Source organism: Zingiber officinale, chromosome 10B (assembly GCF_018446385.1).
Source record: "Zingiber officinale cultivar Zhangliang chromosome 10B, Zo_v1.1, whole genome shotgun sequence".
Taxonomy (NCBI): domain Eukaryota; kingdom Viridiplantae; phylum Streptophyta; class Magnoliopsida; order Zingiberales; family Zingiberaceae; genus Zingiber; species Zingiber officinale.
The window spans coordinates 73,492,874-73,517,444 of record NC_056005.1 but is presented as its reverse complement, the minus strand read 5'-3'; the positions used below and the strand labels follow the sequence as shown (position 1 = coordinate 73,517,444).

At 36.9% G+C, this 24,571-nt stretch overlaps 1 protein-coding gene across 4 annotated transcripts in view; it reads right to left on the bottom strand.

Moving 5' to 3' along the window:
• Positions 1 to 3,028: 3,028 nt before the first annotated feature.
• Positions 3,029 to 24,571, bottom strand: part of LOC122029911 (tRNA threonylcarbamoyladenosine dehydratase-like) — a 67,970-nt gene continuing 46,427 nt past the window's right edge. For 3 of the 4 annotated variants that reach the window (XR_006125235.1, XM_042589053.1, XM_042589052.1), the window contains 2 exons: positions 18,081 to 18,138; positions 3,029 to 3,575 (listed from right to left, as the gene is read on the bottom strand). Coding sequence is in view for 2 of the 4 variants with exons in the window: in XM_042589052.1 (XP_042444986.1) it covers positions 3,465 to 3,575; positions 18,081 to 18,138 (169 nt within the window). In the remaining 2 variants the exon portion in view is untranslated. The remainder of the gene's footprint in view (positions 3,576 to 18,080; positions 18,139 to 24,571) is intronic. The other variant, XR_006125236.1, reaches the window with a different exon arrangement.

Sequence of the window (24,571 nt, the reverse complement as noted above, 5' to 3'; positions counted from 1 at the left end):
GAAAGTGAATACAACTTACAAATGAAAGCAAAAGAACTTCACTTTGATCATTGTTGATAGCTTTGGAATGCCTCTTGTTGGTCTGGAAATGCAACAGCACTTCGCCCTCAAACCTCCAAGAATTGACTCCTTCAAACCTCTTCAAAATCACCTTTTAAAGGCTGTTACTTGAGCTGATTTATACCTATTAAAGTCACCAATCGATTGATAAAAATCCATTAGTCGATTGATATTGAGTAAGAAGTATACATCTCTGAATGAGCTCCATTTCATACAAAAAATCGCATCATTCTGATATCTGAGTCAAAAGTTATAACCTTCAAAAGTTTGCTCTATCAAGATTTCATCATTGTCTAGCATTCGATCAATCTTGACTTGTTAGGACTTCATTATTGTCTGGCATCCGATCAACTTGACCTGCTAGGACTTCACACCTCAAGACAATTCTCTGTTGGACTTTCAACCGCTAAATGTTTAGTTAATCATAACCTACATGGATTTTTCTCTTACCAACTACCTATTGGACTTCTCATCACCAAGTGTCTAATCAACCGTGATCCACTTAGACTTTCCATCTCGTGCCAATTCTATATTGGACTTTTGACCGCCAAGTGTTAACCATCGTGATCTACTTGGACTTTTCTCTTATCAACTATATGTTAGACTTTTGATCACCAAGTATCTATCAGTTGTGACTCATTTGGACTTTCCATTTCATACTAAGTGTCCGGTCCTCTATGATCCACTTGGACTTTCCTTTTAGTGTCAACTTCATATTAAACTTCCTATCACTAAGTATCTAGTCAATCTGAATCCATTTAAAATTTTCATCTTAATTAATTAAGATATGATTAAATATCGAAATTTAAATTACAACCCAACCGAGTTTAATTAATCTGTTGAATTGAGTTTGTTTGCATCAACCATTAACTTGTCATTCCGCAAATGTCATCGATTTGTTCGTACTTTCACTCATCGTGATCTCAACCGAGTCAATTACATTCATAAGTTATAAGATATCAATAAGAATATTATTGTTAATTTTTTTTTTGTTATTGTTTCTACTATGAAATGCTACTTAATATACACGGATTTTTTTTTATTGTAAGAATGTGATGTGTGTGTTTACCAAATATTATGATAAAAAGTTTTTTGGTTTTTTTAGTGTCGTGCATGCAAGTCAGTTATAAGAAAACAAGAGCATTATTTAAGAGGCATATGAAAGCTTAACAAAGACGAATAAAATAAAATAAAATAAAATAATTACACCACGTAGTTCTTATATTTTAAGATAATTTAATTAAAAATAAAATAATTTCAAGGGCATTGTTTCCCTTGTAACTTAGCAAACGGACTTGATGTATATTCTACAATAAGTGTCATGTTTGGACAGTAAAAGGAAAAAAGAATCTAAAAATAAAAAATATTTAATTTAAGAAAGGATACCATATTGTTCTATTTTAGACTTGTAGGCAAAAGGTGAGGATGACATGATACATCTAAGAGACTAAGACAAGATGGGCTCAAGGGCAACAAAGCATCGATAGGCATGTTGATTCTATTGGATTGAATGTTAGACTAGAAGGGAATAAAGAGATGATGTTAATGTGAGTGTGGGCGCTTGTGAGATAAATATAATCATGATAATTGAATCAAAGTAAATGTGAATGCGGTAGAGAAAACTAAATATACAATTGTAATATGAGAATTTTACATGGTTCAGAAACCTCCCCTCCACGTCTTGAAACATAAAGATTCTACTACTCCACTCTTTGAAAGTTGCTCTTCTCTACTTACAACTTGCCATAAATCCATCATAAGGTCTAACACTTGTGCTTGTAAATAAACACATCAATACATGAGCAATTACACAAGGCTTCAACAAGGCCTTAGGTAGTTAAACTTCTACCTATGCAATTACACATCAATACAATTTATGAACAATAAACTCAAATAAAGGGTTCATTATCTTTCCTCAAAACTTAATGACCATCCATGAGCCCTCAACCCAACGTTAACTGAATTAACTGCTCACTCATTCCATGATGTTTGTCATCCAAGATCCTCAATCCAAACTATCTGCCAACGGGTCCTCTTGATCTAGACCAATTTCTCTCAAGTTTAAGTTCTTCTCGGTCCAAGCCATTCTATTGCAATCTAAAAGACTGATAAAGGTAACTCCGTCAAAACATCCATGGAAAAGCACATTTGCATTTCTTTGCTTAAACTTTCTAGACTTGGACTAGTGAAAGCTTTAACTAGAAGTTTTCGACCGACCCTTATAATAAATCTAAAAGTACAAATTTAGGGTTATCTTTCCAATAAAGAAAATTAATTTTATAGTGCAATGAAATTAAGAATTGGCTCGTGCATACTTGATTAATTGTGGAAGTACTTCACGATTGTATTATAGCCCGGGGCTACCTATGGTTATTTTTTTTTTAATTGGTACTAATTATCTTAGATAATCGATCCGATCCCATAAAAATTTTTCAGTAACTACAAAAATAAATCAAAAAAATGCTCATAGCGTACGGTTTATCAATCCATATTCTTAAGTCAACTGTCCATTAAACAAAAAATTATCCATTCACTTAATCTTTGGATGTCTAAAAAATTAAGAATACATGCTACTACACCGTTGCCCGAGGCTTACATGTGGTCATAATTTAGATGAAAAAAACTAGACAAGGTTAATAATAATAATAATTAATAATAATAAAATACTGATCCAGAGTTGCTCCCATTTTATCAATCTCTCCTCAAGGCACCAGTTTAGCAAGCATGTTTATTCCAAATAAATCTGATCATTCCAACCTGTTATAAACTTAGCCAAACATGAAATGCTTTGGTAAAACTTAATTATAAGTCCTTTTCAACCACAGTTTTGAGTCCAACCAAGATCCAAGAAATTCCATTTAAACTCTATGCCACAATTAGGTTTAGTTTAGGTGAAATTTAATTTCAGAACACAACAGAAATGGGCGGTAATTGTTCCTCAATTATTGCACATTACAAAGGAAGCACGTATTGGTAACTGAGAGCAATGATGGAAATTTTACACCAATTCAGCCTCAATTTGAGTTCAACCTAGAACAACAAAATCCCAGTTAAATATGTTACACTTAAGTTTAATTTAGGTGAAACTTAAATTCAGCTCATAACACCAATAGACAGTCAATAAGTCCACAAGGATCCCAAGTAGCAACGGATGGATCTATAATTTGAGAGAATTTAAGATACATTTGTTGCCGTCGAGGTTGCATCACAGGTGTGCCTGACCTTTGTAGGATGTACCAATTCTTGTAATATCCTCCCTAGACACTTTAATTTGTTGACCATTTGGGTTTGATATGCAGTAAGTTGCACACGGATCACTAGCTTTTGCAAATATCAAGTTTGTGCCTCTACAAGAACAGCAAGAATGATCATATTTGTCAAAAAAATGATTCTGTAGTTGCAAGCTATAGACCGAAGTCTATCTTTGCTCGATTCAGCACGTGAGTCACCAAGGAATAAAATTCAGGCTCTTTCTCCTTTATGAGGTCTATTGTACTTGATTCATGTGCGTTCACCTGAAAGAAGTAGAAAACAGTACTTAAATATTATACTGGAAGCCAGCAACATCTTAAACATGATGTATGGCGGCTAAAGAAAATATAAATACAGCAAATGTCTAACAGTTTTGTGTGATGGCAAAGGTAAAAGTAGCATTCTTCACCTAAGCAGTAACGGAATGCGTGGAAAACAAATAATTGCTGATTTAAGATCCAATAGTCCAAAGCAAATGCTCACTTATCTGGGGGTTCTTGGTAAGACAAGTACAGATAGTGGATCACCCAGACAATTCTTTCCAAAATCAAAAACTGAGGGAACAGTTGATTGCCTATTATTAAACAATATATAAGAAAAACATCCGGTTGCTATAATATATTAGAATTTTGTGCACATTGGTTTAAAATAAACATGTTTCAGAATGAAAAGCAGTACAGGTTCGATGCTTTTCTATACTTTAAGATATCATTTAATTGAATTTAAACAAAATCAATATTACTCAGAATAGGGCGTTATTACTATGAAGTTATCACCAAGTGGTGTACAGTAATAAAAACCTCAAATTACAAGGAAAAAAATGCTTTACAGGTATATTTTAAAGTCTTAGCATCTTATAATTGCTAAGCAATTAATCTGTCATATCAAGCCTAAGAATTAAATGATAGATACGCTGGAATTGTGGGATAAATATCTCGTGTCAAGCTTGCTGCGCATAAACATAAACTAATTCCAACTAAGTGGTTTGGTAAAAATATCCCAATTTCTTATGAAACACTAAATTGCTGGTAAGTATAAGTCATTGTTTGACTATTGCAATCATAGTTTATAGGATAATTGTAGCAAAAGGCGAATACGCTCGCCCCAGCGCCCCCGCCAACCAGTCCCAGGGCCAACACGGAGGAGGTAAATCACAGACGGCTACTAGCCTTTGGAATAGTGACTAACATATAAGTGAGGCATTTACCTCGGCTTTGTCGAGATTTGAACCCCAGACCTCATGGTGACAACACCTCATGCGCTAGCCACTAGACCGTCCCAAGGGAACATAGTTTATAGAATAATGATCCTACGCAGAATTGATTTGCGTCAGAATCGGATCAGTCAGGATCGGATCGTAGAATCGGATCAGTCAGGATCGGATCGTAGAATCGTACGATCCTACCAAAAACCCTTAAAATTTTATGATACATGATTAATAATTAAAAAAAATCTAAAAATTTCATTTGTATATAAATAGATTAATAATTTTGCATATACATGCAATCGTCGACCAAATTACTTGCACAAATTTAAATTAACTTGTAATTTAATTACCATTCTCGCTCAGTAGCACTCAATAATATTTATATTTTCATGTCATAAAATAAAAAAGTATAAAATTTCTATTTACATAATAATAATAATAATCACATTCAACCTTAAGAATGTTCCCTTGATTGACAAGATGACTTAATTTAAAGGTCAACAAAGTAGCTACCATAATAGAAACTATTGAATCCTTCGATTTGAACACAAACGTCGAAAATAATCTTCTAAAGACCTATTGATTCCACAGAATATCAGACAATAAACATCCAAAAACTCATCGTTTTAGAGAAGAAAACGGTAAAATATTATTGCTAAAAAACTATCTCAAAAACAACTAAATAGATATTTAAATAATCTCAAAATCCTAACCCTAAGTCTGCAAAAGATGATAAAAAAAGATAAAATCTTTCATGCCTTCAAAAACGCTTTAAATGATATTTTTTTTCATAAAACTAGACGGTTAAGGTAAACCTTGAAACTAACTATAGATCTCTGAACGAACTTCGTTTTGATATATTATAGGTTATGTGGTTCAACCCAAGTTAAAAGTTATAGCCTCTCAAAGCTTCCTCCTGCTCCAATCATGTTTTGATCATGTTCCGATCCTACCGATCCTATTCCAATCCTACTCCAATTCTACTACAAAAATCAATTTTGCACGATCCAGGCTCGATTTGTGCTTCTAGATCGAGGATCATGATTTTACAAACTGTAAGGTCCGACTTAAAAAAAAAAAAATCAAGGGAGAGCATGATAATAGACTCTTTATTTTACTTAAGGGAGGCTAAATTGCTAATAACCAACTAATAGACACATGGGCTCGGCCCAATTGGTAAGGAATGGACCTAACCCTAGGGTTTAGTTCTTATAAGAGAGGCGGTGAAGAGGAGAGAAAAAAAAGAGAAAGGAGAGCCCTCGGTGGAAGAAAAGAAAGGGGAAAGGAGAGCTCTTAGCGGAAGAAAAGAAAGGGGGAGGGAGAGCTCTTGGCTTCGACCTTGGAAGGAAGAACGAGGCGGGCGCCCCACCGTTGCTTCTCGTCGTCACCTGCGCCAACACCAAGCCTCCAAGCAAGACACCTCTTAAACCTTTTTCTTTCCACTCCTTTAAGTCTATTTTCGTAGCAGTTTTTCCCCGCTTTTCTTTCTGCTTCTTTGAACCCATACGCGCAACATGTTTTGAGGGATTTCTAGATTATCCATAGCAGGTTTTTTTTTGGAGGGGAATTTGAGGGCTAAGAGCAGCAGATTATGGGACTTTTCTGGGTTGTACACAGTAGGATTTTGAGGGGAATTGTGAGGGCGAAGAGCAGCAGGATTTTGAGGGGAAATTGGGGCATGAGCAGTAAGTTTTTGAGGGGGAGTTGGGCATTACAAGCAGCAGGTTTCTGGAAGGATTCCTTGGGCTATTTGCGACAAGATTTGAGAAGTTGTTGAAGTGTGTGTGGGTGGCAACAGATTTTGCCAAATGATTGGTCATTTGATGTTTGAGGAGGTCTGAGAGTGTGGATGTTTATTTAGCCTTAAGTAGTTAGTAATGTTCATATCTACCAAGCATCACGTAGTTAATGGTATACATGCATATTTGAGCCTCATATAAATTAATGGTATGATTGTTTAATTGACTTCATGTGGTAAACGATAATCATGCTTATTTAGTTTTATTTAGTGAATGATATTCATGCTTATCAAGTTTATGTAGTTAATGATGTACATGCTTATTTGAGCCTCATGTAGTATAATGATATGATTGATTAATTGGCTTTACGTAGTAAATGAGAATCGTGCTTATTTAGCTTTACTTAGTGAAATCCATGCACGTCGAGCTCATGTAGTTAATGACATACATGTTTATGTGAGCCTTATTTAAATCAATGGTATCAATGCTTATTTAATGATGAAAAAAAATGAAAAAAAAAAAACAATGATGATGAGAACTAATGGAAATTATGTGAGGGCCAAGACCCCAGAGGGACCCCATTTACGGGATAAGGCCCCAGAGGAACCCCAATACCAGATTTCCATATTTGGCCACAGCCTAGTGACGAGAGTTGCTAACGCCCCGCCACTTGGTACCAGGGTTAAACAGATTGATCAATCGAACAAAGGATAAAGGATGACTAATACATCTCCACCTAAGAATGATATACGATAAATGCTAAAGGAAAATACTATAAAATGTAATGATTGATGATTGAAGGATACACAAAAATAATATTGCGTGATACTAGTTTTATGAAAAAAATGCCTATATGCCTGCTTACTTGTTTGCTTGACAATAAATTCCAAGTAAAGGTAGATTTAATGATGCATGTGACTCGTTAAGGAATTTTGCTGCTACGGTTTGGAGGTGCTAAGTTAAACTCGCTAGGTTTGGTTTGTGGCAGGTAAAGAAACGGACGACGTTGGAGGCTTGGACCCTTGACCAGACTAGGTTGGACAGTACACTCCCGAGGGCCTTCCGATTCCGCATAAAGAATAAATAAATAACATTTATGATTTAGAGATAATAATAAAGTAGTACTCAACTTAGACCCCCGGGATGTTTGATTGATTTATTAATTACAAACAGTTTTCTTATTTATTGGGATGTTAAATGGTGCACAGAATGTAAACAAAAAAAAAACTTAGGATCGTTTTAGTTGGTATCAGAGCAAAGGATCTTGTAAGGGATGTGTACTACCAGTTCCGGGAAGTTCATGAGCTGAGCCCCAAGTCTGTGTGTTATTATCGCTTTGAATTGTATATGCTGAATTTAAATGCTTATATGTTATAAAAGTTAGGCGGTTAAATGTTTCGAATGAGTGTAAGATGGTTACGAGTAGGATTGGATGATATGTGCAGGTATGCCTCCAAGACGGGTCTATCAAAGGCGTAGGGAAGATGGCCGTGATGGAGGAGAACATGAGGAGAGACATGCCGCGCCTGATCCCCCATCTCCGCTACCAGATACTGCTACCCGTATACTGGAAGGAATGACTCGACTCCTGGAGCAACATACTAGTAATGTCCATAGGGGACGACAGGAGGACGTGTATGTGCAATTCAAGAGGATGGCCCCTAAGGATTTTGCTGGCACTATGACCCCTTTGTTGCTAAGGGGTGGATCCAATCCTTGGAGGTGATATTCCGATACATGGATATGGCTGACACTGACAGAGTGCGATGTGCTATATATCTACTGAAGGATGATGCTTCTCTATGGTGGGAGGGAGCTGAAAAGGAGGTTAATCAGAATACCCTGACCTGGGAGGAGTTCAAGGGGATCTTCTACAAAAAGTATTTTACCGCTGATGTGAGATCGAGGTTGAAGAGGGAGTTTATGAGTCTCCGACAGGGAGACTTGTCTATTGCTAAGTTTATCAAGAAGTTTGATAGAGGATGTCATTTTGTGCCCCTAATTACAAATGATGCTACTGAAAAATTAAGGCACTTTTTGGATGGTCTCGGGCCTACCATCCGCTGAGACGTTCTGCTGGCCGATCTGACTGAATATCAGGACGCTGTCACTAGAGCCTACAGAGCCGAGCAGTCCTTGAAAGATATCGAGTGGGAAGTGCAGAGGAAGAGGCCTCCTCCTCCACAACAACAACAACAACAGAATAAGAAGTCATATATCAGACCACAGAAAGGACAGGGGCAGCCGAAGCCTCAAGGGAAAACGAAGCAACAAGCATAGGGAGCAATTGCCCCAAAGACAGAGGAAAAGTCATTGTGCAAGGAGTGCAATCGCCTGCACTATGGCCAGTGCCTGTGGGGTACCTACAAGTGCTTCAAATGCGAAGAAGATGGGCACAAAGCTAAAGAATGCCCAAAGTTGCGAGAACCAGTGACTGGACGAGCATTTGTGATGCATGCCAAGGAAGCAGAGCAGACACTACGCTTGTCACAGGTAATCCAACTAATTAATGTATTTATTGCCTATCGCATAAAATGTTAAGCATGGGCGATTTAGGATTGCATGTCTTCAATTTTTACATGATCTGAGATGGGACCTCCAATAACCGGATTATAGACAAGAAATATAGAGCTTTAAACATAATAAGGACGGAAATTTGATCGATTCGAAATGTTAAGAGGCTTAACGGGCGATTTTCGGAAATTGTTATGCTTAAAGGGGTATAATGGTATTGTTGTCATAGGTAGGATATCTATCGCAAGCGTAGCTACCTATGCTTTGATGGATTCAGGAGCTACACACTCATTTATATCCAAGGCCTTCGTAAAATGACCGGGAATCTTACCAGAAGACAGGGGGATTTGACTCTACCTTCTGGCGAGCAGATGTTATCTACCAGGATGGCGAAGGACATGGAGCTTAGACTGTAGGAGCATGTAGTTCAGGCAGATCTCATTGTGTTGCCAATGCTTGAGTTCAACATTATTCTGGGAATGGATTGGTTATCGCAGAATGGAGCTTAATCGACTTCCGATGGAGGTTAGTGTCCGTCCGACCACCTCGCAGGGAGCCATTTATTTTTGAAGCAACCAGGAACAGACAGAGGCCGCACCTCATTTCTTGCATCAGTGCAAGGAAGCTCATGATGAGGGGATGCTAAGGAGTCCTAGCTAATGTTATTTTGATACCTGATACAGTCGGCCAGAAGGTGGAGGATGTCGAATTTGTCCGAGAATTTCCTAACGTATTTCCTGAGGATGTCTCTGGCATTCCTTCGGAAAAGGGGGTGGAATTTTCCATTGAGCTGATACCGGGTACCGTGCAAATCTCTAAGGCACCGTATCGACTTGCTCCGACAAAAATGAAAGAACTGAAGGATCAAATTCAAGAGCTATTGAATAAAGGATTCATTTGCCCAAGCTTTTCGCCATGGGGTGCACCGGTGTTATTTGTGAAGAAAACGATGGAAGTATGAGGCTCTGTATCAATTATTAGGAATTGAATAGAGTGACAATGAAAAATAAGTATCCTTTGCCAAGAATCAAAGATTTATTTGATCAGTTGCAAGAGGCGTTGGTATTCTCAAAGATAGATCTCCGATCAGGATACCACCAACTGAGGGTAAAAGAAGCGAACGTGCACAAAACGGCTTTAGGACGCGATATGGACATTATGAGTTTATGATGATGCCATTCGGAGTGACAAATGCCCCAGCAATCTTCATGGATCTCATGAATCGCGTATTTCAGTCATATCTCGATCAGTTTATTATTGTATTCATAGATGACATTTTGATCTATTCGAGGAGCAGGGAGGAGGATAGTCAACACTTGAGGATCGCCTTACAAATATTGCAAGACCGAAAGCTGTTTGAAAAGTTCAGCAAGTGCGAGTTCTGGTTAGAGAAAGTAACATTCCTGGGCCACATTATTTCGAAGGATGGGGTAGAAGTAGATCCTACTAAAGTCGAGGCAGTCAGGGGATGGCCAATGCCTAAAAATGCAACTGAGATACAGTTTCTTGGGTTTGGCGGGCTACTATCAGAAATTCATCAAGGGTTTTTCTTCCATTGCAGTGCCCTTAACGGCCCTGACAAAGAAGAATGCTAAGTTTATATGGGGAGCTGATTGTCAAGACAGTTTTGAGCGGTTGAAGCAAGCGCTTACTACAGCGCCAGTTTTAGCTATGCCATCAAGACAGGGAGAGTATGTGTTGTATACAGATGCTTCGAAGCTAGGCTTGGGCGCGGTTCTTATGCAGAACGAACGAGTCATTGCATATGCGTCCCGGCAGTTAAAAGTGTATGAAAAAAATTATCCGATCCATGACCTTGAACTGGCAACGGTTGTGTTTGCTCTTAAGATATGGAGACACTATTTGTATGGGGAGAAGTGCAAAATCTTTACTGACCACAAAAGCCTAAAGTACTTCTTCACCCAGAAAAAGCTGAACATGAGACAAAGAAGATGGCTAGAGCTTGTGAAGGACTACGATTGTGATATTAACTATCACCCCGGGAAAGTTAATATGGTTGTTGATGCCTTGAGTAGGAAAACGGCAGTCATCGCACAACTATCAGTACAGAAACCTCTTCAAACAGAAATTCAAGGATTTAACCTCGAGATATATGCTAGGGGTCAGGCTCCCAGCTTAACCACTCTAACCGTATAACCTACCTTGAGGGACAAAATTCGGACAGGACAAGTTATTGATGGGCAGCTACAAAAGTGAATACAGAAGGATGAGTCTAAGGATTTGGTTTATATTCGGGGTCGACTCTGGGTTCCTAGTGTTGACTCACTTAGAATTGAGATTTTGACAGAAGCTCATAATACTCCATATTCTGTACATCCAGGGGGTACAAAGATGTATAAGGACCTGTAGTTACTTTATTGGTGGCCAGGTATGAAACATGACATCGCGCATTCGTATCTGAATGCCTAACTTGTCAACAAGTCAAAGTAGAACATCAAAAGCCAGCAGGGATGCTTAAGCCACTTCTAATTCCTAAGTAGAAATGGGAGAATATCACCATGGATTTTGTAGTGGGCCTACCGAAGACGGTAAAAGGCTTTAATGTCATTTGAGTGATAGTTGATCGACTCACTAAGTCAACGCATTTCCTACCAGTGAAGACAACCTTCTCATGACTCAGTATGCAGAGTTGTACGTTCGGGAAATAGTCAAATTACATGGGATTCCCGTTTCTATAGTATCAGACAGAGATCCGAGGTTCACCTCGGCTTTCTGGAAAAGTTTGCATTCGACCAGGACTAAACTATTATTTAGTACAACATTTCATCCCCAAACAGATGGTCAATCGGAGAGGGTGATACAGATTTTAGAAGACTTACTGCGAGTGTGTGTGATCGATTTCCAAGGGAGCTGGGAATCGAAGCTACCACTTGTAGAGTTCACTTATAACAACAATTATCAGTCATCTATAGGCATGGCTCCTTATGAGGCACTTTATGGAAGGAAATGCAGATCTCCTATCCATTGCGATGATGTGGGAGAGAGGGTAGAGGTGGATCCAGAAATCGTGAGGCATACGGCGGACCTAGTAGCCAGAATAAAGGAGAGAATGAAAACCGCTCAAAATCGACAAAAGAGCTATGCTGACAAAAGGAGAAGGGACCTGGAATTTGCAGTTGGTGATCACGTTTTTGTGAAAATAGCACCGATGAAGGATGTTATGAGATTTGGCAAGAAGGGTAAGCACAGCCCGAGATTAATTGGGCCCTTCGAGATCCTAGACAGGGTGGGAACATTGGCATATCGAGTGACCTTGACACCTAATCTTGCAAGGGTGCATAATGGTTCCATGTCTCAATGCTATGCAAGTACGTATCGAATCCCTCCCACGTGCTGAATTTCGAACCACTGCAGCTTACCCCAGATCTGTCCTATGAGGAGAGACTTATACAGATACTGGACCGGCAAGAGAGAAAGCTACAGAACCGAACGGTCAAGATGGTCAAGGTCAAGTGGTTGAACCACGCTGATGAGGTCACTTGGGAGACAGAAGCTAACATGAGGGACCGCTACCCGGAGTTAATTGGTAAGTTTAAAATTTCGAGGACGAAAGCCATTAAAGGGGGAGAGGATTTGTAAGGTCCGACTTTTAAAAAAAAAGAAAAGAAAAATTCAAGGGGGAGCTGATAATAGGCTCTTTATTTTACTTAAGGGGGGTTAAATTGCTAATAACTGTTGGGGCAATTTCCCTAGGTCAAGTGACCAGTTTGACTAAACTTGAGTTGAGTCAAGCTTGAGTTGAGTCAAGCTTGAGTCAGGATTTGAGTTTTGATGTTTGACAATATAAGGAGATTGCTGGAGCAATCGTCCAATTATGGAGATGGTCAAAGAGTTGACCAGGTTGATGAGAATACAAGTTAAGTAGGTCAAGGTTGACAGGAGACTTGACTGGAAAAGTCCTAACTGGATGTTAGACATTTGGAAAGTCCAACTGTGATCTTGGCAAAGGGAAAAGTCCTGGTGAGGAGCCAGGCAGTTGGAAGTCCAAGTGTGATCTTGGCAAAGGAGAAAGTCCTGGTGAGGAGTCAAGCAATTGGAAAGTCCAAGTGTGATCTTGACAAAGGGTGTAAATCCAAGCATGTGGTCTTGGCAAGGGAAGTCCTGGTATGACTCTGCAAGGAGGACCCCACAACTAGAATGAGGCCGAAGGAAGCTCCTGAAGGCAAGGCGTGAAAGATGGGGAGATATCGAGAGACGCAAGGCTGATAGAGGAGGCTAGAAGGCTAGTTCGAGGTTGGTCGAGTATGGCCAAATGTTAGGCATGGAGACCCAACAGGTCACGGTTGACCAGGAGTTGGGTTTGGGACTTTGGAATTGAGTTTGAGTCAAATCCAGGCTGGCCTTAAGTAGTTAGTAATGTTCATATCTACCAAGCATCACGTAGTTAATGGTATACATGCATATTTGAGCCTCATATAAATTAATGGTATGATTGTTTAATTGACTTCATGTGGTAAACGATAATCATGCTTATTTAGTTTTATTTAGTGAACAATATCCATGTTTATCCAGTTCATGTAGTGAATGATGTACATGATTATTTAAGCCTCATGTAATATAATGATATGATTGCTTAATTAGCTTTACGTAGTAAATAATAATCGTGCTTATTTAGCTTTACTTAGTGAAATTCATGCTTATCGAGCTCATGTAGTTAATGACATACATGTTTATGTGAGCCTTATTTAAATCAATGGTATGAATGCTTATTTAATGATGAAAAAAAAATGAAAAAAAAAGACACTGATGATGGGGACTAATGGAAATTCTGTGAGGGCCAAGGCCCAAAAGGACCCCGTTTACGGGACAAGGCCTAGAGGAACCCCAATACCAAATTTTTACATTTGACCACGACCCAGTGATGAGAGTTGCTAACGCCCCGCCACCTAGTACCAGGGTTAAACAGATTGATCAATCGAACAAAGGATAAAGGATGACTAATGCATCTCCACCTAAGAATGATATACGATAAATGTTAAAGGAAAATGCGAAGGATACACAAAAATAATGCTGTGTGATACTCATAGTTTAATGTTTTATGTGAAAAATGCCTATATGCCTGCTTACTTGTTTGTTTGACAATAAATTCCAAGTAAAGGTAGATTTAATGATGTACGCGACTGGTTAAGGAATTTTGTTGCTACAGTTTGGAGGTGCTGAGTTAAACTCATTAGGTTTGGTTTGTGGCAGGTAAAGAAACGGACGACGTTGGAGGCTTAGACCCTTGACCAGACTAGGCTGGACAATACACTCCCGAGGACTTTCCGATTCCGTATAAAGAATAAATAAACAACATTTATGATTTAGAGATAATAAAGTAGTACTCAATTTAGATCCCCGGGATGTTTGATTGGTTTATTAATTACAAACAATTTTCTTATTTATTGGAATGTTATATGGTGCATGGAATGTAAACAAAAAAAAAAACTTAAGGTTGTTTTACAAACTATGGTTGCAATGCATATTCACTGATCCAACTTGAAAACTCAAGAACTCCAAGTAAACACTTAAACTACAGTAATTTACAAATTGTGTTAAAGCTTTGCACTATGCTTCGGTATGAGAGCAACTTACAATGGCTTTATTTCTTGTTCCATGTTGCTAAGTTGCTTCCAATATAAGTGCAAAGTCTTGAAGAGGATCCTCTATTAATAACAAAGCAAGCACAATAGCACCAGAAAATGCTACAATATTCCAGCATGCTCCTCGTATAGAGCAATTCTTGAGACCACTTTGATTTAGTAAAGATATTTTAAAATTTCTTTATATGATATTTCTTAGGTTTCTGCATCAATTGACTTGAACCCAGATGGTAAAAGAGATATTTGGCCTACCGGATATAAAATAGATGAGCTTCTGCCCATGTCTGCCTTTAAACCATAGAGCATGGTGCATGAAAAGCAATGTATCTACCGTGGTTTAAAATTTCGGCCAGTATCGGAGTTTCGATTTATGATCGAAACGATACGGTTTCAGTATCATATCGTATCGTACCAATATAGTTTCAGTATTTTTAAAATATAAAATATATTAATTGAAATTAAAAATTTTAACCTAAATATTTTAATAAATAAATAATAATAATAATTTTTAAAAAAGAAAAGAAAAAAAATGCAAAACGTGAAAGTGTCGTGATCCCAAGGTGAACTCCACAAGGTCACAGCGCCCTGATGGTATCTACCTACAAATTTGCATCCAAGTAGACCTATTTCTTTCAAAATATCAACAGATACTTTTCCTTTAAGGCAGACATTGTTCAAACCTATAAGAAGCTTCAACTCCTCTGGTCTGTTCAAACAAAAGTTCCGCAGAGCCTTACATGTCACGACTTAGCTTCAACTCCTCAAATCTTCTGATATCTAGGAAAGACTGATTAGGATTAGGATCCAAACCCTAATACCATAATGAACTAGACATGAATGAAACCACAAGGGCACGTGCCTAGCACAAGAATTTTGTTTTGAAATACATGAGATTAACAAATGAATGGATAAGATGATAATTTCCTTGTTTGAAGGAAATCCAACAACTAGATAGTAGGGTCCATCCGACTCAAGGTCACTATCAACCATAGATCCTAGAATAAAAATGAATAGGGTGAGATGTTGTGTACAATTCAATGATTTTGCAATTGCTAATGGATGAGTTCTAGGAAATTGAGGAACAAAAAAATATAATGATTGTGTAGAAAAAATTAGCCTTTAATAAAGCATGTGAGCCATCTAATTATAGAAATGATTAAAGTGAAAGATGAAGAGTGAAAATAACACCTGAGAAGACACAAAATTAAGCAACCATCAAAGTTCAGATTGTACCATGGAAGTGGTACCAAAAATGACAATGATATAATAAGTTTTGACAGATTAGTAGCATTCTAAGAAAAGCATGCACTATCATTATTATCAAAAGTTATAGTACAATGGCGATGCATAAGTAGAATAAAAATGATAAAGTGATGATGGTCTAGACAATAATGTTCGTCCAACTTTTTTGTAATAACACTTGGAGGGATAGTTACAAAGTACCAAACTCCTTCCTCTCATAGTCCTAGAGTGGCACGAGAAGAGTCATCAAAGTAAACTGAGTAGGTGAATCATCATGACGTAATGACAATAAGGTAAATGAAAAAAAAAAAAAATACTATTCTATCAACTGCAAGGAAGAAACATGACTGGACCATCCTTTGAATAATAATTACTGCAATCTGCTAAACACCAACCAATGACCATGGTTGGACTCGTACTTTTCCTGGGAATCTTTGCACTCTCCTATTCTGCATTAGAGAGTGGCGCATGTATATGGTCAACACATGCATGATTAGGGAAGCTAGCCCAAGTGCATTAGCCCAGCACATCCAACTTGTCAAAGTTCCAACACACACTCGAGGTGAAAAGACTAATACAACTGCTAAAATAGTTAAAAAAATAAAATATCTTAATGAGCAGAAGGACCGATCCACAATATAATCAAGATTCCACTATAAAATTTACAGCCGTAAACAAGTCATGCGACAGTTATGATAAATCCTAGGTCAATGGGCTAGACTAATGTAAACATTAACTAATAACAAGAATAAAAGTGCATAATTAATCTAAAATACCACACTAGTGTCAGCATAATAACAGCATATATAGACAATACCTAAATTAGCATATAAGCAATTACCTCAAAAAGTAGATAATGAGACTATCAACATGGCACACATGATCAATGAATCCCAAAATTCATGAGGGTAACACAAGCAATTACGACCAAACAAGCAAAAAAGGTAACAATAACTTCTTGCAATATCTATATAACCTCCTTGTTATAAGGTTCTCCCAATCCAACAAGAAAGGAAAAACAACCTACCTACACTGCGATTTACTAAAAAATACAAGGGATAGGCCATTGTGAGTGGACAAAGAAACTTCCTTTGTTGTCACTGTCAGTATTCAATCACCTGAGAGCTGCTAGAGACGGAGAATAGCAAAAGACATCATCTAAACAAATCATACATGCAAGCATTCCTACCACAAGAAAACACAAAAGGGGCATAATCTTCTTGCCTCTGTGAATGCACCACGTGGCTGACAAAGAAACGGAAGTAGTAAACCACAAGATAGCGAAGGGTGAAACCCATTGTAAATGTAGAATTGTAAATACTTGACTGCTATTGCTTAAGGAGAAAAACCAAGGTTGTTACTTCTCCAAGGAGGTGAGGAAAGAGACCCCCCATTGTCAGAGACAAAACTACAAGAAACAATGCAGTGACACAAGTGACCAACTACAAAAGGCAAGTGTCGACAGGTGCATTGTAGATTGTGGGAGGGAAGAAGAGGAGTTCTCGTCTTTCTAGTGGCAATGACTGGTGGTTGGACAATCAATGAAGTATTGTAGAACAAGTAGTGGCATGCGACTAGTAAGGTGACAGTACTAGCAATGTAGACAAGCAAATAATGGCAAGAGGCTCGAGTGTGATGGAGTGGTGCTAAGTAGAGAAGAGGCAGGAGAAGAGGATGGAAAAAAAGTTATTATGCAACCAAACCCTAACTTGACCCATCCAACTGAACCTATCCAATTTGGTTCATCGTGGTTCAAACTCAATTCAGCCACAATATCTCCTATTTAAGTCTAGTTTAAGTCTAAGGTGAAAATAGTTCCTTCTACACCTGATTCCACCCTCAGCATAAAAAAATACCTAAATCACGCTCATGGCTGGTATCAAACATAAAAATTACTTAAAAAATGATACTGGAGATGTAGATCCTTTACCCATGTCAAAGACTCATGGATGATGATATTGAAAATAACTCTCATCAGTTCTCTCTCCGCAATTCATTAGCTTTCTAACTCATATCCAATTTCTCAGGGTACATAGGCTTGTTATTAGCCAATTCAAAATCGAACTTGTTCTGATAAGTCCATAAACTGTGTTCTCATGACAGATAGGATTACTATTGTATGATTCAGTTCCAACATACTGTCATAGGAGTTATCTTAGTCCAAAAAATAGGTGTGAAATGGTATGTGAACTCCAAATACTACTTTACTAAAATTGACATTCATAGGATTTGAGAATTATGTAAAAAAATGAGAAACATTTCTTTGGTTGATAATCACTTTCATTGTCAATATGAACATTTTGAAGGCTATAGCATCAGATCATTATACTAATTAATAAACCAATAAAGGAGTCATACAATGAATGTTCACTCTATCTGCCAACAACTGCTTGTGCTTGGTAAGATAATCCATCGAGAAAGGAACAATTTGTATAATCTATATCATATAGTAACAAAGGTTACCTCATTAAGCTTCAGGAGTATCAAGTTTGTAACTGTAGCAGGTTGTGATTTGTCCCACCTGAAAAGTTTAATTCCATGATCATCAAGGAAATCAAAATTACAATAACTTGATGATGTAAATGCTAACATTAGTTCTTGATAAGTTTTAGATTTGCTTTCAAGAATGCAACACAAAATAAATGGTGATAGACACGTACATAAGAATGAAATATAAAACAATTGTAACATTTCTTTAAGCATTGCAAATATCTTTTAAGTTCTGCAATGGCTTGTAAGTCGTTATGCTACTGTCCTAAAGAGAAAATCCTCCAGATATATTACAAAAACAGCCATAAGCATTGTAAACAATCTTATCCAGCACGATCGTACTAAACATATTGAAATTGGCAAATACTTCATTAAGGAGAAGCTGGAAAATGGAATTCTTTGCATGCCATTAGAATTGTATTTGCTATGTTCTTATTTTTAAGGAACAGTTGTTATATAGCTCTAGGATTGTGGTGATATTTTTAGACTGTATAGCCTATATAAGCTAACCTAACATATTTTGGTACTCTTGAGATAGATTTAGAGAAAAAAAAAATATTTCTCTACTCTGTCGTGCTTCTGTGTTTAGCGTCTCATAGTTTTTTAAGAAATATTGTCTTAAATAAGAGATTATGATTATGTCAAGATGATGTAAACCTATCTAATACTGAAGCTTTCACAAGTTATGGTCTAAATTAGTTGAGTATATTTCTTTCTCTCTTGCAATCGTAATGTATAAAAAAAGGCTTTTACTAGTCCCAAATGACATAGATACTAGTTCCCTATTTTTTTTAAGCATCATGGCACCATAATAAAAAGATGAGATTTATTAATCAGTTATTGTTAAAAGTATTGCTATGGATAATAATTATATATGTAATGGAAAAAATCAACATAAAATATTATATCTGTTGTAACATTTAATGACTGATCCAATTAATTCTATTATTAATAATTTTAGGCATAAGACATTCGTTTACAAATCTAGTAACAAAATTAGTCACTAAAAATTGTCTTCTTTTTTTTTCAAGTTTGTGGCACCATTTTTTATTATTAATACTCTTTATCAATTGGAGATTACACTCAATTTTGTTCTTTTCTATGGGAGAAAGACATAGAAGCTTGGTCGTGTTGGAAGGGAGTGTGCACCAAATTTTGTCCATCAATCATGATAGGGAACAACGAATTTTTTTGAGACAGAAACGTGGAATAATTTTGAAGCACAACTTATTTGTTTTTATTGTCATTACTGTCTATTAGGTTTTAAAGTCATGCAATCAAGGTGGCAAAAAGGCGACTATGCTCGCCCCCAACGCCCCCGCCAACCTGTCTCAGGGTCAACACGGAAGAGGTAAATCACGAGTGGCTACTAGCCTTTGGAATAGTGACTGGCGCATGAGGGAGGCATTTACCTCGACTATGCTGAGATTCGAACCCCAGACCTCATGGTGGCAGCACCTCATGCGCTAGCCACTAGACCGTCCCGAGGGGACTTAAAGTCATGCAATCAAGTTTACAAAGCACGTTAGTCACAAGGAGTTCTTCCATATTTATGATGTGGATTACTTTTAGATTTTTATTTGTTGACTGGCATAATTATGTTTGTATTACATTTTCCTTTCTCATTGGTTAGGGATAGAAGATGCTCCACATAGACACAATAAATACTCTTTTATATGAAGATTTTATTGAGGTCCACCATAAATAAACTCAAGATGTATCCTTGATGGGGCGATGGAAACGTAGAAACTTGAAAAAAGTGCTCAAATTGACTAAAGAGGGTAGATCCATGGCTTGTAAAGCAGGTCATATTTTTACTAATAGTCCTAAATAGGCTATTGCAAAACTTGATAAGTACCTCATGATTGATATCAATGATACAACTACTGAGAATTGAACTAATCTACAATCTAATGTAGAGAAGGAAGAGAATAATTGAAGAAAATAAATTAAAAATAATTTCAGACTGGCAATTCAACAATAAAAAGAAACAAATTAAAGAATAATCGAGGATAAAATGCCTGCGTTAAATTAAAATTTTGATTTTTTTTGTTACTTGGTAATTAATATATTCTATTTAGGCAATACATAGGAAATTAATTGGGATATTTCTTATCATATTTTCCTATTTAGAATATTTATTTATTTAATTTTAGTTAGGTTTATAAAAGGAGTTTCCTATTTAGAATATTTATTTATATAATTTTAGTTAGGTTTATAAAAGGAGTGCAAAATCATTTATTTTAATTATCTTGAATTGAATTACTAGAATTTTCACTTTTCTTCTCTAGGTGAGGATAGTGTTTTATTCATCCGTTATCGTGCATCAATTGATATTAGAACCGAAGCTTGCATTCCGTTCTATACCTCCTTCCCCGACCAACCTCTAACTCTCATGATTTCCTTCTTTTTGCTGATGCAATTCGATCCTCCTCAAGCTTGAATTGCCTTCATAGCTCGCCTACCCACCTCCACTGCACACGATTTACTTCGAGCGGCCAACTTCTCTTCCTTTGGCAGTATCAACAATTAGAAATTTGATTTTTTTTAGCCTTTAAATAATTGCTACTAGAAAAAAAAAACTAAAGACCCCTTAGCACAACACTCTTCTAGCTAATACATGGACTTTGTCGTGTAGAGGCTCACATCAACTCCATTTTAAAATTACTATTAATTAAATTTAGCACACTAAATTTTAGTTATCTAACTTCCAACTTGTTTCATCATTACTTTATAAGTTCTAATTTGTTTCCTTAAAATTACTATATTACTTAATTTATAAATCTCATTACTTGAACTTCCACATTGGTCTATAATAAGAAACCCCACCATTAGAGAGATAAATAATAGGTGTCACGTTCTGGAATACAAGTTTAAGACCCTCTGATGTAGAGTGGAAGATCTAGAACAAGTTTAAAGTTTATGTTGTTGGTATAAGCTTATGGTAAAAGACACGAGTCCCGAACTCACAGATACCATATCACACATAACTCAACAATCACCTAGCATCTTTCACATTGGGACTATCAATTGATCATTGATGAACCACTTCCAAGGCACCCAAACCTGACCTAGATCTAAACCTATATCTATATCAAAAATAGATATCACCCATTTAAACTAGATGCCCTAGTTTTGATGGCCAACTAGACCCAAACACATTGCTCGACTAGGTCACCTAAATTGGGGACTACTTTGGCTGGTATGATATGACCTAAACTGAATGAGCATGATTTACAAAAAGTAGATTCAACCAAGAAATATTAGCATCATGTCCAATATTAATACGCTGCAAACGGAAAAGAACTAATCCCACAATGGATAGAGACGAAATGGATTTTTAAATAAATATGTTCCAATATACTTTGGCAACCAAAAGAGATTAAGCAAATTAGAACCAATCGTAATAGAATATCTAAGTAAATTTGAAAACTTATGAATACGTTTAACCCCAAATTAGACTCTTCATTAATGGCTTGAGATAAGAAATTAAAAGACAAGTCAAATTATTTACCCTAACCTCGATCGAAGAGGTTTGACAAAAGACTAAAAAGATGAGCAATTCCAATAGCATTCCTACTTATAGGGCGTCACTACAATCGACTAAATACACTGGCTTAACTTGCCCTAGATCTATCATCTAACAAGTAGAGACGAATACACAAGCCCTTAGGAAACAAAAATAACATTCAATGTTTTAATTGTCGTAGTTAGGATCATGTAGCATCCAAGTTCCCACACAAAATCTTAGCCTTAGAACATGAGCATAACCCTAAGGATGAAATGTCACACTACCTAACCCTTGATATGTAGAAATTAACCACATTGACGAGCACCATGAAAGTGAGAAATTATAGAAGAGACCATAGAACCTAATATAACGATTGTATTCTTTGCACACCCACATTTGACGACACGTGAAAACACACGAGCATCTTCCACATATGCAATATGCAAAAGTCTTGCAAAATCGTCATCAATAGTAGGAGATGCAAGAACGTAGTTTCCACAGAAGCCTTTCTAGGATTCAAATCAACCCTAAACCACACCCGACACCCTACAAGGTAGCATGAGTAAATTAGACCTTCCTTCTAGTTATACAAAGGTGTTTGGTTCCTATAGAAATTGGTTCATATAAGGATAAAATACAACGTGATGTTCTCCCTACAAGTGCATGTTATCCTTGGTCAACCCTAACTTTACAATCTCTCTATTACTCACTATGGACAAAAAAACACCTACTTTTTATAGCACAATGGCCAAAATATTCAGCTATACTCATCCAAACCTAGCAAGCTTAGTACAAACCTAAGCTGAAGTCAAAACATCTTCTCCACCTGATCACACTGCCTCAATTTGAAGAAGAAAAGGAATCGGGAGTCATGGTAGCATTAGTAGCTCAAAATGTCAAAATTAGCCCCGGAGATTCATTAAAAGACCTTCCCCTAAAGTGAAAGAGATTTTAAATGAGTTCTAGGATAAAACTAGTGGAGAATTATCCAACGAACTGTAGCCTGAGCGCACGATCCAATATGCCATTTATATGATCCCATGATCACAAATGCCAACCTACCACACTACCACACTATCCTATGAATCCCCTAAATCATGTTAAATTAAATAAGTCAAATTAGGGAAAGCGCGATTTCGAGCCTCGTTCTTGACTATTGGTCTTCAAAAAGGGATGGTTCCTTGAGAATATATATAGCTAGTTGTGTCATCAGCAAGATCACAACAAAGTATATGTTTCTCATACTGAGACTTGATGACATTGTTGACTTGATAGCAGGAACCTGTTGGTTCTCCAAGATCGACTTGCATAGTGGCTATCACCAAATTCGAATCAGGATTGTCAGTGAATGAAACCTGCCTTTAAAATGCAAAATGATATGAACAGTCAGTAGACTTTCAAATGTTCCTAGTGCCTTCCACGAGACTGATGAAACAAGTCCTAAACCCTTTGTATGAAAATTTATTATGGTCTATTGTGATGATATCCTAATCCATAGCGTAACACATGATGAATAGTTGAAGGGCATTTGCCTTGTCCTGAAGACCCTCAAGTCAAAAACATTGCTTAAGTTGTTTGTTAATATGAAGAAGTGCTCTTTCTTACAACTCCAAGTTCTCTTTCTTATGTTTATCAATTCTACATAAGGCATTTTGACAAATCCAGATTACTGGTCGAACAACATACCTTTTTAAAGGCTCATTACGCTTTGCAACCTTTTATCGTTACTTTATTAAGAACTTTAGAACCATCATGATTCTTGTAACAAACTGCCTAAAAAAGGAGAGTTTTAATGGACTAAATTTGCATCAACAACTTTTAAGGAGATCAAGGAAATGATGACTAAGGTTTCTATGCTTGGATATCCTAATCTCTCCAAACCATTTAAAGTGTCTTGCGACACATCAGGAGTAGATGTAAGGGGCACACTAAACCAAGAAGGTCAACCGATTGCAATTTTTAGTGAAAACTCAATGAAACTTGACAACACTATTCTACCTACAACAAAAGGTTTTATGTTATTATTCAAGTCCTAAGGTATTAGGGTTATTACCTACTATCCCATGAGTTCATTTTCCATTCAGAGTATAAAACACTAAGTTTCATTCAATCTTAGAAGAAATTAAGTACTACATATATTAGGTGGGTTGAGTTCCTACAAGAGTATCCTTTTGTTCTGAAACATCGTTCTAATGTGGATAACAAACCAAATGATCCACTGTGTTGTGTTGTCACCACATTGCACACCATGGATATGACAGTAGAAGGATTAAATCGACTCGCAGACGCTTGTCCTATTTTTGAGATTATTTTTCAAGATGCAAAATGGGAATGACTATGATTTGGTAGACTTTGTAGTCTGGGACTGTTATATATTAAAGGGCACATGATGCCTATATGTTCCGGCTTTACTTAAAGGCTTCCCTATTGGGGAATTGCATGCAAGTGGTCTAGCTGGACACTTTGGAAAAGTCAATACTATTGCCCTAGTGTTAGATTGATTTTATTGGATCTCAGTGCGACGAAATGTTGCATGAATTATATCACAATATCACACATGCCAAACGGCAAAGATAACTAATCAAAATCTAGGATTGTACATGCAACAATCTATACCTTGCAAGTCCTAGGACATTGTCTAAGGACCATCCAAAGCCACAACTCTATTTTAGTAGTAGGCAGCATTTTAAAAATGAAACATTTTATTCCCCCTAAAAATGATGCATCATAAAGTGAAATTGTACATTTGCATGGATTACCCACGCTTATAGTGTTAGACAAAGATGTGAAGTTAGTTATTTTTGAAAAATCCTATAGAAATTATTTAATAACCTTTTTTTTGTATTTCATCTGCAAACTGATGGAAAGGCCACATTGTTAATTGTGGTCTAGAAAACTTAGTTGAGGTGTTTAGTGGGTGAAAATTCAGACATTTGGGACTTAAATCTTGCCA